Raw genomic sequence first — 16,041 nt, 5'->3', positions numbered from 1 at the left:
TAATTGGTATTTCTAGTGGGCCTCATCTCTCCTTGTCGGTGTCAAAACCGGCGGATCTCGGGTAGGGGGTCCCGAACTGTGCGTCTAGGCGGATGGTAACAGGAGACAAGGGACACGATGTTTTACCCAGGTTCGGGCCCTCTTGATGGAGGTAAAACCCTACGTCCTGCTTGATTGATATTGATGATGTGGGTATTACAAGAGTAGATCTACCACGAGATCAAGGAGGCTAAACCCTAGAAGCTAGCCTATGGTATGATTGTTGTTCGTCCTACGGACTAAAGCCATCCGGTTTATATAGACACCGGAGAGGGCTAGGGTTACATAGAGTCGGTTACAATGGTAGGAAATCTACATGTCCGTATCGCCAAGCTTGCCTTCCATGCCAAGGAAAGTCCCATCCGGACACGGGACAAAGTCTTCAATCTTGTATCTTCATAGTCTTGGAGTCCGGCCGATGATGATAGTTCGGCTATCCGGACACCCCCTAGTCCAGGACTCCCTCAGTAGCCCCTGAACCAGGCTTCAATGACGATGAGTCCGGCGCGCATGTTGTCTTCGGCATTGCAAGGCGGGTTCCTTCTCCGAATAATTCATAGAAGATTGTGAACACCAGGATAGTGTCCGGCTCTGCAAAATAAATTCCACATACCACCGTAGAGAGAATAATATTTACACAAGTTCAATCTGCTGACGTATTTGGTGGCGTGACGTCACACCACTACCAAGCCTTTACTCGAATCGTTTTTATTGTACCACCTCAGCGTGTTTAGCGAAGCGGTTTCCTTGGCACGTCTTGTCGAAGCAGAGATCGTGTTCCCCTTATTTCGGGATTCCCATCAATACGGATGTGGGTAACCCAACCGCGCCATTGATTGCGGCGCTTGGGAGATAAGCGAGTTTTATCAGGCCGGTGGGGACGCATGTTTCCGTCCGCCCATATAAGGGGATAAAGATCCAACCCTTTTACCTGCACCTTCTTCCTCCTTGGCTTATCCATCTTCGCGAACTCGAGCTCCAGTGCCCAAGTCTGCACATCTCACCTCAACCTTCTCCAACTATGTCCGGAGCGGGAGGCAAGTGGATGGCCTCCTCTGTTACGGAGGGGCACATCCAGAAGCTGCGCAGCGCCGGATATCTGTCCAGCGACATTGCGCACCGGCTCCCCGATGAGGGAGAGCTCATCCCCACCCCCAGACCCCACGAGAGGGTAGTATTTCTTCCCCATTTCCTCCGCGGACTAGGCTTCCCACTCCATCCCTTTGTCCGGGGGCTCATGTTCTACTACGGCCTGGATTTCCATGATCTGGCCCCGAATTTTATCCTCAACATCTCGGCGTTTATCGTCGTGTGTGAGGCTTTCCTCTGCATCCAGCCCCACTTCGGCTTGTGGCTCAAGACCTTCAGTATGAAGCCGAAGATGGTAAAGGGCAGCCAAGCGGAGTGTGGAGGTGCCATGGTGGGCAAGATGCCCAACGTTACTTGGCTTGAAGGCACTTTCGTGGAAACCATTAAGGGGTGGCAATCGGGGTGGTTCTATATCACCGAGCCGCGTGACCCTGAATGGGCAGCGGCCCCCGAATTCAGATCTGGCATCTCCATACGGCTCACCTCTTGGAAAGAGAGCGGCCGAACATGGGGTGATTCGGAGAAGCTGACCGGACTCCAAGCCTGCATCAAAAAGCTAGTGAACAAGAAGCTCAAGCTTGTCAACGTAGTCCAGGTCATGCTTATTCGCCGGATTCTCTCGTGCCAACGACGGGGCTTCAGTATGTGGGAGTTTGATTCGGCGCAGCACCAGACTTTGAGCAGGCTCTTCGACACTACGTACGAAGATGTCTGGAGGGTGCTGTTTAAAGGTGCCGAGGCCCCTGCATCCGCTATCGAAGATCGCGGATTCAGCTCGCAGCGTCCGGCTAACGTGGTAAGCGATTTTGCCCTTTACGGGACACTTGTTTTCCATAGTTTAACTCTATGTGGGATCTAAAACTCCCTCTCCTTTGACAGGACTAGCTGAAGAAGGCTGAGCAAACTATCTGTCCGGCCCCATTGCCAGAGGACCCAGCAGACGCCCGTTTAACGGGGCTGCTGGCTCCGGCACCCCACGTGGTGCCGGAGAAGAAGGCCAAGAAGAAGGCCACGGGCACTCGGAAGAGTTCCCGTTTTCAGGTGTCATCGGACGATGACTCCGAGGCAGACTCCTCCCACAAAGGCGAGGAGGAGAAGAAGAAGGCCTATCCCCCAGCGGGGGGAGGGAAGAAAAGGAAGGCTTCCCCAACAAAGGGGGCCGAAGGGTCCAAGAAGGGAAAGACTCTTCCCCCGGACTGTTCCGCCGACGCTAGTGATGACGACGAGGATTGGCCTCCAAGGGCCAAGCCCCTCGCGAGATCATAAGTATCCAGACTCCCGAATAACTTCATGGTTTTTCTTTTCGCCACATAGTGTCTTTGTAATGCCGCATACAACCCTGTAGTCCGCCGAAGGATGATTTTCCTGCTTCGTCGAGTGGGTCCTTGGGTGCATCGGATATGGATTCCCTTACGACCGCCTCCACCCCCCGTGATGCGGACGATGCCGAGGTGGGATCCCGGGAAGGAACCTGCCAGGAGGAGGCCCCGGAGGTGCCGCAGGGCAACCTCCCGGACTTTGCGCCGGACTCTGCACCGGAACCTGAAGTGGCTCCGGAGTCCGTCAGGCGGCCCCTTCATAAGAAGGGCAAGACCGCGACGCCAGCGGCCTCCGTCCAACCGGAGGCGCCGGATAGCTTACTGGAGGCGCTCAACGGCGCCTCCATCAAAGAGGAACACCGCACTTTCATGAGTGCGGTGATTCAGAAGGTTCAGCTCGCCAAGAGCGGGTTGACCGAAGCCTGCAGCAGCCTTCTAACAGGCTTTGAGATAAGAATTTTGATATATGTAGAATAGTACCACATAGACAGTAGCCCCTGATGCTCGGTTCGGTATTCGGAAAGAAAAGCCGAACTGAGAATCTAAAAAGATATACGCAGGAGTTATGAAATATGTCAATATGGGGTTGCAGGCTGTGCTGCTGACCTCTGCCGCACTGACTGCAGAGGTCAATACTTTGAAGCAAAGCCTCGAGCGGTCCAAGAACGAGCTCGGCCGTGCCAAGAAGCAGCTCGAGGACAAGGAAGGTGAATAACACCGTATTTAAGATTGTACCTTACAGAAAAGGATTTGGTTGCAAGAAAAGTTACAAGGATAACATGGGTATTGCAGGTGCCACGACCGAGGTGGCGACCCTGAAGGAGGCAGTGTCCGCGGCCGAACATAATGTGGCCGCGGAGTGCACCGAGCGAGAAAAGTAGGAGGCGCGGGTGGCGGAGGTACAGCAAGAGCTCCAGGATCTCATGGAAAAACATGAGAGCCTGGAGCGTGACTCGAAGACTCGAGAGTCTGAGCTTGCATCGGCTCTTGAGAGTGCCAAAGCCGCTAAGGCTGAAGCCTACAAGGCCCTCCAAGAAATCGAAGCGTTGAAGAAAATAGCAGCGGGTAAGGCATTTTTCATGCAAAGTAAGCATGTGGGTGTGAATTACCTATCACTTACCCGAATTCGGAGCTCTCCAGGAGCGTTCGCAGATCTTCCTCGCAGCGTGTCCGATGCTGCCGCTTTCTACCGGGCCGAGGAGGGGAGCTCGACGGAGAAGGTATTCTGGTCTCAGTATGCTGAGGTCGGACATCCGGTGCCCCTTAGCGACCAGCTGAAGCAGCCGGTCGAGCTCCACAAGGTGGCCGAACAGGCCATGAGGGGCCTCATAGTTCGGCTGTGGCCTAAGGAGGTCGTGCCTGGGAGTTACTTCAGCCTGGTGCGGCGGCTGGTGGATGCATGTCCATGGGTTGAAGTCGTTAAGCACTCCACCTGTATTGAAGGTGCCCGTCGGGCCCTTGCCCGCGCAAAGGTGCACTGGGGCAAGATGGATGTTATGAAGCTCGTGACGGACGCGCCACCGCTGGGCAAGGAGTATCGTACTCCCGAGATGTATTATAAGACTGTTCTGAAGGGTGCCCGCACTATTGCGGGTGAGTGCTCCAAAGATGTAATATTCGAGTAGACTCGCATTTTGTTATCATGTGCGCTGAAAACTTTGTTCATATGCGCTAAGCAACGCTTGTTAATTTAAAATATTACCTTATGTGCGGCCGTTTATCAAATCTGAGAGATGGCAAGTCGTCGGCTTCGGCCCCCATGCCACGAGTGCTGGGGTGTTCGGGATAAATTTGAGCACTCTTGTTCCCATTTTTGGGTCCATCTAGGGAGGCGCTCAACACAACGAACAAGGCAACCGGACTTATAATGCTTGAACACTCTCACTTAGCCATAGAATTCTATAATTTTAAATTTTGGCGAAGCCCCTAGTGTTCGGAAGGCCGAATTTGGGGCGCTATCCATGCCTGGGCCAGGCAAAGACGGTTCCTCGCTCTAAGCGGCATAAGTCTTTAGGGACTCGAAAAAACCTCTCGAACATCGACCGGCTCTCGCCTCATCATGACGGTCAGTTTTAGCTTTCTCCACTGAGGCGCTCGCCCAGCTCAACTGGGGCGCAATCGCAGTGGTTCTCCCAGTGCTACCTTAGCCGATACAACGGAACATAAGGTACCTAAACATGGGAGCTGGGCAAACCCAACTATTGACGCAAGACATGATTCGGAGCCGATGCATATAATGCTATAAGTTTGGGGTGCCGCACTTGTTAAAGTGTTCGGACTTATCGCACCATGATGCGGGAAACATAAGCCCCTGGTGTATTTAGCCATACCAAAGTGTACGGATGCAACATGTCATAAATGAACATATGTATAAGAAAGGAATGCAATTGTAAGCAAAAAGGTGCATTGTTTATTCAAGAAATACTGTTGTGAATGCAGAACGATACAAATGGTGCGATAAGCAAGGGATGGGACTATTAAACATGTCCCCCTCCAGGGGTAGGCTGCGGAATGGTGTATAAAACAGATTTAATGCTCATAATGGAGACCACCTGGATATTCGTCGTAGCCTTTCTCCTTCCCTGGCTGTTGCATCGTGAGTTCGGCAGGTCTACTGCCGGACAGGGCCTCTGATGAACGGAGTCCTGTGGGTAAAAAAAATAGAAAAGGAAAAAGAACGACACACTAGTGAGCCCCTGGTGTGGTTAAGCCGCACTCTGGGCCTATCGTGGTCGTGCCCCTCCCCCTATGCCCATGGTATCTTTAGAGCGTAATGATGTACGCGAAGGACCCGTCTTGAAATTTTGTAGGGGCTGGGGTTGGGGCCGCATTGCTGCGCGTGCTCGGAACATGCCAGGTGGTCTTGTTGTAGGTTACTCCGGGCGCGTTTAGCCGTGTCCGGTCGCTTAACGGCCGGACTCGAGAATTGCCTTAAGAGGTTGCACTATACTTCTGCCGCGAGAGCCACTGTATGTTCCTCCGTTCAGAGAGAGTGTTCAGTGTTTCCGTTGACCGTGATGACTCCTCGAGGGCCTGGCATCTTGAGCTTAAGGTATGCGTAGTGCGGTACCGCGTTGAACTTTGCAAACGCGGTGCGTCCGAGCAGAGCATGATAGCCGCTGCGGAACAGAACTATGTCGAAGATTAACTCTTCGCTTCGGAAGTTATCCGGGGATCCGAATACCACTTCCAGTGTAATTGAGCCTGTACAATTGGCCTCTACACCTAGTATGACGCCTTTAAAGGTCGTCTTTGTAGGTTTAATCCTTGAGGGGTCTATGCCCATTTTGCGCACTGTATCCTGATAAAGCAGGTTCAGGCTGCTGCCGCCGTCCATCAGGACTCTGGTGAGGTGAAATCCATCAACGATTGGGTCTAGAACCAATGCGGCGAATCCGCCGTGGCGGATGCTGGTGGGGTGGTCCCTTCGGTCAAAAGTGATTGGGCAGGAGGACCATGGATTGAACTTCGGGGCAACTGGCTCTATCGCGTATACATCCCTGAGTGCACGCTTCCGCTCCCTTTTGGGTATGTGGGTTGCGTATATCATGTTCACCGTCCGCACTTGTGGGGGGAAACCCTTCTGTCCTCTATTGTTCGGCGGTCGGGTCTCTTCCTCGTCGTCGCTATGCAGCCCCTTGTCGTTGTTTTCGGCGATTAACTTGCCTGCCTGCTTGAATACCCAACAGTCCCTGTTGGTGTGGTTAGCTGGCTTTTCGGGGGTGCCGTGTATCTGGCACGAGCGGTCGAGTATTCGGTCCAAATTGGACGGACCCGGAGTAGTTCTTTTGAATGGCTTTTTCCGTTGACCGGGCTTAGAGCCTCTGAATCCGGCATTGACTGCCGTATCCTCACTATTCTCGCCGTTAATGCGGCGTTTGTTTTTGTTACGACGCGGCCTGCCATTGCGGTCCTTGATATCCGGACAGCCAGAATTTTTACTGAGGTTGTTGCTGCGTGCTAGCCAGCTGTCCTCACCCGCGCAGAAGCGGGTCATGAGTGATGTGAGGGCTGCCATGGATTTCGGCTTTTCCTGTCCCAGGTGCCGGGCGAGCCACTCGTCGCGGATGTTATGTTTGAAAGCCGCGAGGGCCTTCGCATCCGGACAATCGACGATTTGATTTTTCTTGGTTAAGAACCGTGTCCAGAATTGTCTGGCTGATTCGTCTGGCTGCTGAATATATGGCTTAGGTCATCAGCGTGCACGTACGTGCCTTGGAAGTTATCGAGAAATGCGGCTTCCAGGTCTTCCCAGCTCCCAATTGACTCTGCTGGCAAGCTGTTAAGCCAATGCCGGGCTGGTCCTTTAAGCTTGAGTGGGAGATATTTGATGGTGTGGAGATTATCACCGCGGGCCATGTGGATATGAAGGAGATAGTCCTCGATCCAAACCGCGGGGTCTGTTGTGCCATCATAAGATTCAATGTTCACGGGTTTAAACCCTTCGGGGATTTGGTGATCCATTACTTCATCTGTGAAGCATAGTGGGTGTGTGGCGCCTCTGTATTGGGCGATATCACGACGGAGTTCAAAAGAGCTTTGTATATTTTTTTCGGCCCGGCCGGACTTGCTGTGTCCGGCGCGACGGTTGTCGTCGCGTATCATGGGGCGCCCACGCGATCCATAGATCGATCTTGATTGTCTTGCCTTATCCTCCAATATATCTCGCAAGTCCGGAGCATTCCCTTGTGGCCTTGTGCTTTTCGAGCGATGCCGGGGTACGGTTCTGGTGGAGGGCCTAGAGGCCTCTCTGTCACGGCCACGGGGTGGTCGGTCAGCCGTATTGTCTGCTGGTGATGCAGGTTTATATGCCTCCTCCTCTAATCGGGGGAGCAGCTTGCGTTTAGGGTAGCTTTTGGAGGGGCGGTCGAGCTCATGCTCTTCGGCTGCAAGGACTTCAGTCCATCTATCGGCTAGCAGATCTTGATCAGCTCTAAGCTGCTGCTGCTTTTTCTTGAGGCTGTTTGCCGTGGCCATAAGCCTGCGTTTAAAACGCTCTTGTTCGACGGGATCCTCAGGCACGACGAATTCGTCGTCGTCGAGGCTTGCCTCGTCTCCGGAGGAAGGCATGTAATCCTCTACCTCTTCGTCTGCTGCCTTCTCATGAGGGCTAGCGTCTCCGTCCTCCTGCGCTGAATCTTGCTGGAGGGGGTTGTCTTCGGCACTGTCTGGGGTGTTATTATCTCCGGTGCCGAAATCTCCATTCTTGCTGTGGCGGGATTTAGAGCGGCGCCGCTGACGCCGGCGCTTGGGCTGTTTCTTGGAGGGGTCATCCTCCGCTGTTCCTTCGCCATTCCCATCCTTTGGGATGTCCACCATGTATATGTCATATGATGAGGTGGCTTTTCAGTGCCCAGTAGGCGCTGGTTCTTGGTCGTCTCCGGTATCGTCGTCCATACCGTCGATGTCTTCGGAGTCGAAGTCTAGCATGTCGGTTAGATCGTCGACAGTGGCTACTAAGTGGGTGGTGGGTGGGCTTTGAATTTCTTCGTCGTCCGCATCACAACCGTCTTGACCGCAGTCCGGCCAGGGCTCTCCTGATAACGAGAGATACTTTAGCGAACTCAAGATGTCGCCGAAAGGTGAGTGTTGAAAGATGTCCGCAGCGGTGAACTCCATGACCGGCGCCCAATCGGATTCGACTGGAGGGGGCGCGGGAGGTTCGGAGTCCGGCAAGGAGTCCGGCACCTCGGAGTCACGAGCTTCATGAGGGACAAGGTCAGTGTTCGGCTCTATCACCGTAGAGGTTGCAGCCCCCGAGGCGGTGTCTAGCCACCCGTCCTCGATCTGCGCAGCCGTCTCCGAATTGAAGATCGGAGCGGACTCGTGTGCGGCCTCCAGGTTACTGTCCGGCTGCAGAGCTAAGTCATGCCCGTCGTGACAGTGCGGCGCGCTCGGCTGTGGCTCGAATCCATCGAAGATCAAGTCCCCGCGGATGTCAGCCGTGAAGTTCAAGCTTCCAAATCTGACCTGACGGCCAGGGGCGTGGCTTTCGATCTGCTCCAGATGGCCAAGCGAATTGGCCCGCAGTGCAAAGCCGCCGAATACGAAGATCTGTCCGGGGAGGAAGGTCTCACCCTGGACTGCATCGTTGTTGATGATCGAAGAAGCCATCGAGCCTATCGGTGACGACACAAAGGAACTCTCAATGAAAGCACCAATGTCGGTGTCAAAACCAGCGGATCTCGGGTAGGGGGTCCCGAACTGTGCGTCTAGGCGGATGGTAACAGGAGACAAGGGACACGATGTTTTACCCAGGTTCGGGCCCTCTTGATGGAGGTAAAACCCTACGTCCTTCTTGATTGATATTGATGATGTGGGTATTACAAGAGTAGATCTACCACGAGATCAAGGAGGCTAAACCCTAGAAGCTAGCATATGGTATGATTGTTGTTCGTCCTACGGACTAAAGTCATCCGGTTTATATAGACACCGGAGAAGGCTAGGGTTACATAGAGTCGGTTACAATGGTAGGAAATCTACATATCCGTATCGCCAAGCTTGCCTTCCACGCCAAGGAAAGTCTCATCCGGACACGGGACGAAGTCTTCAATCTTGTATCTTCATAGTCTTGGAGTCCGGCCGATGATGATAGTTCGGCTATCCGGACACCCCCTAGTCCAGGACTCCCTCACTCCTCTTACATTTTTTTCCTTACCTGGTGGTCTAAATTGAGTCTCCACCTATAGCGAATTCCAGTTATTACACACTGATATAATTTGATGTTTCGACACTAATTACCCCATTTAATAAAATTTCCTCCATTTAAGCTCATTTAGCAAAAGTATCGCCCGATTCTCCATATTAACTTTTTGTGAACATTATGACTGGTGCCCCCCTGTTTTCAGGTACGTATGGCGTGTTGTGTCCTCGATTTTCTCACGCAAAAAAAAAGATATGACATGTAATTTTGACCTTATAAGATGTGATCTATTGATTTATATAGTAGTATCCATACAAGATCAAATTTAGATTGATAATGAAATTACATCCCTATAAGTGGTGGTGCATGACAGGAGTGTTGGCAGTCAAAGATCGATGTAATATATGTTAAAAGTTATATATCTATCAATCCATGAAAGTTCTACTACGATTTAGTTTAGGCCAAGGTTGGCCTTCTTTTTGTCTGGGCTCCAGTCACCATATCCCCTGTGTTTAGATAGATTTTTGAGTTTTGTTAAGATTTGTGTTCTGCTCAGAGGCGAGGCGGCAGCGACTCTTTGAAGATGGAATAAGGTCGTCCCTGCCTATTTTCCGTCCCGGTGGTGTTTCTAGCATCGTCGGAGGGCGTGTGGAGGTTTTTCTCCAACGGATCCCTTGGGATTCGTTCGGTGTTTGTCTTCGATGGATCCTAGTAGATCTGCTCTTCGTTCGTCTGTGTTCATGTGTCTACAAGTTGGATCCTTCTGATCTACGCATCTCTTCATCAACGGCGATTGTTGTCCTAGTGCGCTTGTCCCATGGGGCCTTAGCACGACGACTTCCCGACTGTCTATACAATAAGGTTTGCCCGACTTTGATGAGTGAGGGGCGATGACGGCAGCGAGACTTCGGCTCGCTCCAGTGCTTGTAGTCGTCGCTAGGTGGTGTATGGATTTGGATGTATTTTTTTACTTCTTGTATTCTTCCTACTACCTTGACAGCTGATAAATAGATTGAAAGTTTTCCTTGCAAAGAAAAAGGTTGATCCTCTTTTTCCTAAAAAAAAGTGACAACCATAAAAGATTGGCTACAAAACTTGATTTTAGTTGAAGTAATCTTGATGGCTTGATCAGCCGGCCTGTAGGTGCGCTCACGCGCGCCTTGGATACAACGACGTTGGTCAGCTGGCTACAAGAATGGATTGCTTCTTTAGCGAACAAGAATGAGATAATAACTAATGAACGTCACTTTCTGAGCAGGATATACGAAATAGCTGGAGAGAAACGTAACGCCGACGATGGTAGCGACCTTCAATTCCAATGTCTCTGTTTGGCATATATAGGATTAGAGAGGCCGGAACTGTGGTTTATCTCTCTCGTGTATAAACGAGAACTGCACTTCCTTTGCATGCCATGGCCGCAGCACCCTCCGCATCCTGCCTCCTCGAGGAGCCTGTCCGACTGCTGCACAACGGGAAGGATAAGGAGGTGGTGGTGCGGGAGGCGAGGGACTGGGCGGCGCTGCCGCGGGATGTGTTGCTGGACGTGTTCAGCCGGCTGGACCACGTCGACATCCTCACGGGGCCCGACATTGTGTGCAGCCCATGGCGCAGGGCTTCTGTGGACGAGCCGGACTTGTGGCGCCGCGTCGATATGCGCTTCCACTGCTACGCCTTCAACCACTCGGAATACCTTGAGATGGTGAGAGCTGCCATGAGGCGTAGTGTGGGTCGGTGCGAGGCCTTCTGGGCAGAGGGCTACGTCACAGAAAGGATTCTCTCCCTCCTTGCCGACGGGTGAGGATTTCTTGCTTGTTTATCCTATTTTGTACACACAAAATAGTACTAGTTTACTGTCATGTTTCAATTTCTCACTTGATTATCCTATTTTTACAAGGAAAGTCAAAAATTACTGTCTAATTTATATCCAACTTTCTTTACTGAGCAGGGCGCCATCATTAAAGAGCCTTCGACTCATCTATTGCCGTGATATCGTAGACATGGCCTTGAAGCCGTTGATCACAAAGTTTTCCATGCTTGAGGAGTTGGAATTGTCAAACTGTCTGCATAAATTTCCTGACACACTTGAAGCTGTAGGAGCTGCATGTCCCCTCCTGAAGCGCTTTAGACTGAGCCAAATATTCTTCTACAGTGAATACCAAGATGATAGCGCAGCCATGGCGATCGCCAAGATGCCAGAGCTGCGCTCGTTGCAGCTCACTGCTAATTCGCTCACCAACAATGGTTTGAAAGCCATCCTTGATGGTTGCCCGCACCTAGAGTCTCTCGACATCCGCCATTGTTACCATGTTTGCATGAACGGTGACATGCAAGCAAAGTGTTCTCGGATCAAGACTCTGAGGCATCCTGAAGACTCCATGGATGATTATAACCTCTCATTTAATTACTATACGACTCCAAACCATGCAGGTCTACATCAATTGAATTAATTGACGGTTGTCGGAGTCCTTACTAGCATTCAAGGTACGTACAGGCAAACATCCACCTCGAATTCGCTTCAGTATTCGTGCATTTTGGACTCACATGCATGAAATATTCCATGTATTTCCTCCTCTTACCAGTATAGCAATTTTAAGTTACCTCAATGGGTCCCACCACCTTTTCTAGCAGAGAGAACGACACAACGTGCTAGCATTTTCTTTCTTAGTGATTGTTTAGATGCTTCATATCTTTTAAACTAGAATTTCATTTATATTGAAATTCTCATGACAAGGCCTTTCAAACAAGACTATATTAAATATATTTGAAACATATTTAATTTTTGTGCTTTCAAAATTGAAATAACAAAAATAAAATCTATATTCAAACTTCTATCTCGCTACTAGATCATATTTATATTTAAATTGCATAGCTAAAATCACAATATTTGTCAATATCACAAGCAATAAAAATAATTGATCTAGTTATTGAAATTGAAATAAATTTCACAAGTGATCTGATTACTGAAATCGAAATGAATTTCACAAGTGATATGATCCATCAGTACATATACCATCATATTTCAGTAACAATCCATTTTATAAATTTCACTTTTTATATATATTATTGAAATAATAGCAAACCCATTTTATATAACACAGTAACTGACACATCTCAACGGGATCCATTCCACATATCATATTACTAAAACGATAAATCCATTTCAGTAACCCAACCACATCAATTCCATATATCATCACCGAAATGACATATTTCAATAATCACAATATTTTGCGTCTTGCAGTTCCACTAACAGTAATTAGAAGATGTCACTAGAATTTCAGGTTCAATTTCAATGGAATTTCAGTACAAATTAAGATATGTCGATCTCACTACACTTCCACTTATTTTAATTTAATAACACACATATTTCAGCGACAATAAGAACAACCTTTCACATGTAACAGTGATCAAATCCATTTTACACATTTCACATATCAGAAAATGAAAAACAGAGAATATGAAATTTGTTTCAGTTTTAGATATTCAATTTTAGTGACACATTTTAGAGATCTTTTTTATATTTCAACATATACATTTTATTAACAGTTATTTCAAATATATTTTTAAATATATTTCAGGAAATTATATTATCAAAACAACGATGTAAATTGTTTTAAAAGAATATATTAAATTAACTAAAATGTGATTGAAATAATGAAAACTAATAGATTTTAAACGTATATGAGATTTATCTTATTTTAATGTCTTGTAGCCAGGAATTCGAATACATGTAAACAAACAAAGACGGATATTCGGTGTACAAGCTATTAAAGATTTAAAATATCACCTAGAAATAAAATGTTTGCATTTTGTTTGGAGAGAGAATATAAAGCATGTATGTATCGTCCTTATCAACCCTCTCTTCTTGTTTCCTCACAACGTATGACAAACGTTTGACATGCACCATGCGTATTCCATTACATTGCTATTTTTTACCATATATCAACCATTATACATGCAAAAGGTTGTATAGATCTCCAACAATCCTTCAACGTTGGATCATTGAACGATAAGTACCTTGAAGTTTAGATTCCCCAAGTCTTTGTTTTTTTCGGGGTAAAGGGAGATTTCATTACTCAAGGAGGCATATCAGCCTTCGAAAGGTTTACAACAAAGTCCAGCCCCGAGCACATCCATACTGTAGTGCGGGGTGTAGCACGTCCATATGCGGCAAGCGCATGACTAACCTTATTCTGCGAGCGACTAATGAGAGTAAAAGAAATCTCCCTACGAGCATCTTGTGCTAGTCTTCGAATCTCCGCGATGAGCACACGGTACTGCGATCTATCTCCAGTATGTTCTAGCAGCATAGACACCGCTTCTGCACAGTCGAGCTCAACCATAATGGACAGGTTCGTACGGTAAAGCGCAAGCTCCAGGCCCTCTCTGCACGCAGCCAGCTCTGCCTCAAGGCCATTATCACATGTAAGGAGCTGTCTACAAGCACTATAGATGATGTTGCCTCTATCATCACGAAGACTCATACCACCCCCTGCCTCTCCGGTTGGAGGGACATGGCTGCCATCTGTATTGAGCTTAGCCCACCCCGGTAGAGGAGGGGTCCAATGCAACTCCGGCTTGGGCACTTCCCTTGTGTGTATAACCAGGAGGCTATCATGCACCACCATTTTCCCTTTCTCCAAGTCACCATGAGGGTGTTGATGGATACAAAGCAGAGAGGTGATGTACCCATGGAGGAAACGGCGAGATGCTTCTGTTGGGAAAGGCGCCTTATCATATGTGATCTCATTCCGCACATACCAAGCTCTCCACATGGTCATAAGGACAACCATACGCGTTGTTTCTGTCAGCGGCTCAAGGAGGGAGAGTAGCCACTCCGGACCATTGTTGCATATAGTATCCACCTCCGGGATTGGCCAATCCAAGGCCATGGCATGCCACAGTTTGCGAGCCAATGGGCACCCGCAGAACGCATGGAACCCGTCCTCACGTACCAAGCCTTTGCCATCAATCTATATGTCATATCATCTTATTCCTGGCCGGCTTTATTTTTGGTGTTGCCAGTGGGCCTCATCTCTCTTCTTACTTTTTCTTTCTTATACGTGGTGGTCTGAATCGATCCTATAGGCCATACATGCCACACTTACTGACGGTAGTGAGTTCAGACTTCGGCTTGGCCGACCTCTCTCCCCCGAGGCGGCGGCGCCGCGCCGCCCCCGGGAGTCCCCGTCCATACCGCCATCCGCCCTCCCCCTCCATCGCCTCCCACTACCGCCGTCGTCGCTGAGGACGCCGCGGGGCGAAGCCCCTGTGGTGAGGCGGCAGCGGCGGCGCAGTCCTCGGCTGGCAGTAACGCGTGGGGGCAGCGGTGTTCATCTCCCTCCTCCTCCAACAGCAGTGCGCAGCGGGTTAGCGGTGGCCAGGAGATCGCCGGCGGCCGTTGGTAGATGAGATTTTGGCTGCGATGAGACCTGATCTGGGCATGAGGGGTTTAGATCGAGATCCACTGCGGCTGCGCCTCGTCTCGACAACGGCAAGAGGAGATCCTCAATGGGTAATCTTCGTGGCACGAGGACGTCTGGGTCTCTTGGCCCGGGCATGGTGGTGGTGGTTGCCTTCTCCATCGAAGGCGGTTGGCGGTAGTGACGGATATTGGATCCCACTATTAGCACCGACGGCGAGTTGGGGAGACATAGTCGCCGGTGAAAACCGAGCCGACTCCGATCATGGTGGACGATGGCGGCGTCTACGTCGTTACCTTGATGAAGGCATCGTCAAGCAACTATGGTCAACATGCTCGTGCCGCTCCGGGAGAAATCCTAAGATCACTGGATCGGATGATGGCGTCGATGTGGTGCCGTGTTCCCTCTTGGGGGCATCATTTATGGAGCGGCACCGGATGGAAGAGGCGTGAGGTGGTGTGGTGTGCCTTCTCCCGCATTGACGACGGCGGATCTCGGCGGCATGGAGCAGCGGGGTCTCAGCGCTGGACGTGGCGTGATGGCCTTGCGCAGGGCGGTGGCGTTGTCTGGCGCCATGGTGGCGTCGACAGCTAACCTGGCAAAGTCTTTGCGTCAGTACCTGCTCTGAAGATGGTTAGGTGGATGACGACGGCGGTAGCCTCGGTGAGTGCGCCAGACTGGTGTGTGACCCATTCCCGGCATGTGGCTGGGATGGGGCATCCGGCATTAGATGTTAGGTTTTGGTGCGATGTCTGTTTGGTATTAGGCTCGGACATTCGGCACCCTCGCATCAAGGGGATACGAGTAGCAATAGGTGTCGCCTAGATGGTGGCTTCAGGCTCACTCATGTAATGCTTTGTAAGGTCTCTGGGAATAATTAATAAAATGATTGCATGCATCATCAAGATGCAGAGGCCGGGGGTAATCCTTCTTTTCTAAAAGAACTTACTGACGGTAGTCACAGACTTCCATTTCAATTTTACGCCCCCCCCCCCCCTTGACACCTTTTACACTAATTACACCCATCAGGTAGAATTTCCTCTACTTTACATCATTTACAAGCCTAAAAATAAAGTAATAAAATTAAAAAGTATTGCCTAATTTTATGCCTTCTAATTTTCCATGAATGTATTGACATGATGCCCCCCGTTGCTAGGTCCATATGGTGTTCCATATCGCCGATTTTCTCCTGGAAAAATTTCTACAAGCAGCATCGGTCCACACCGCTGAACCCGACGGAACCCACTTGTTGGAAACCGCACACAACGATGACCAATTTCCAGACACCGGCCGCTACACGCTAACCAGGAATCCTCATCTAGCTCCTGGAATTGTATGTGGCGCTAATAAATAGTTCCAATATGAGAATGTATGAACTTATATGGTGATATCTATCTAACAGAATTTCTACATCCTTTACTTCTAAAATAAGTTTGGTCATCAGAGATACCTAGCTCATTTGATGAAGTGAATTTGATATATGATAATTTTTTGAATGCCGTCACATTTGATTTTTGATAACTCATAA

At 49.7% G+C, this 16,041-nt stretch overlaps 1 protein-coding gene across 1 annotated transcript; it reads left to right on the top strand.

The window, feature by feature from the left end:
- The first annotated feature begins 10,501 nt into the window (after window positions 1-10,501).
- On the top strand, window positions 10,502-15,919 carry LOC119293673 (putative F-box/LRR-repeat protein 23). The gene is made up of 3 exons (XM_037572054.1): window positions 10,502-10,884; window positions 11,036-11,571; window positions 15,670-15,919. Exons 1-2 carry the CDS (start codon window positions 10,502-10,504, stop codon window positions 11,535-11,537), a joined length of 885 nt encoding a protein of 294 aa, XP_037427951.1. The 3' UTR covers window positions 11,538-11,571; window positions 15,670-15,919.
- Window positions 15,920-16,041: the final 122 nt, after the last annotated feature.

Source organism: Triticum dicoccoides, chromosome 4B (genome assembly GCF_002162155.2).
Source record: "Triticum dicoccoides isolate Atlit2015 ecotype Zavitan chromosome 4B, WEW_v2.0, whole genome shotgun sequence".
NCBI classification, from domain to species: Eukaryota; Viridiplantae; Streptophyta; class Magnoliopsida; order Poales; family Poaceae; genus Triticum; species Triticum dicoccoides.
The sequence above is the reverse complement of the archived record's forward strand: the minus strand, read 5'-3'. Positions and strand labels throughout refer to the sequence as shown.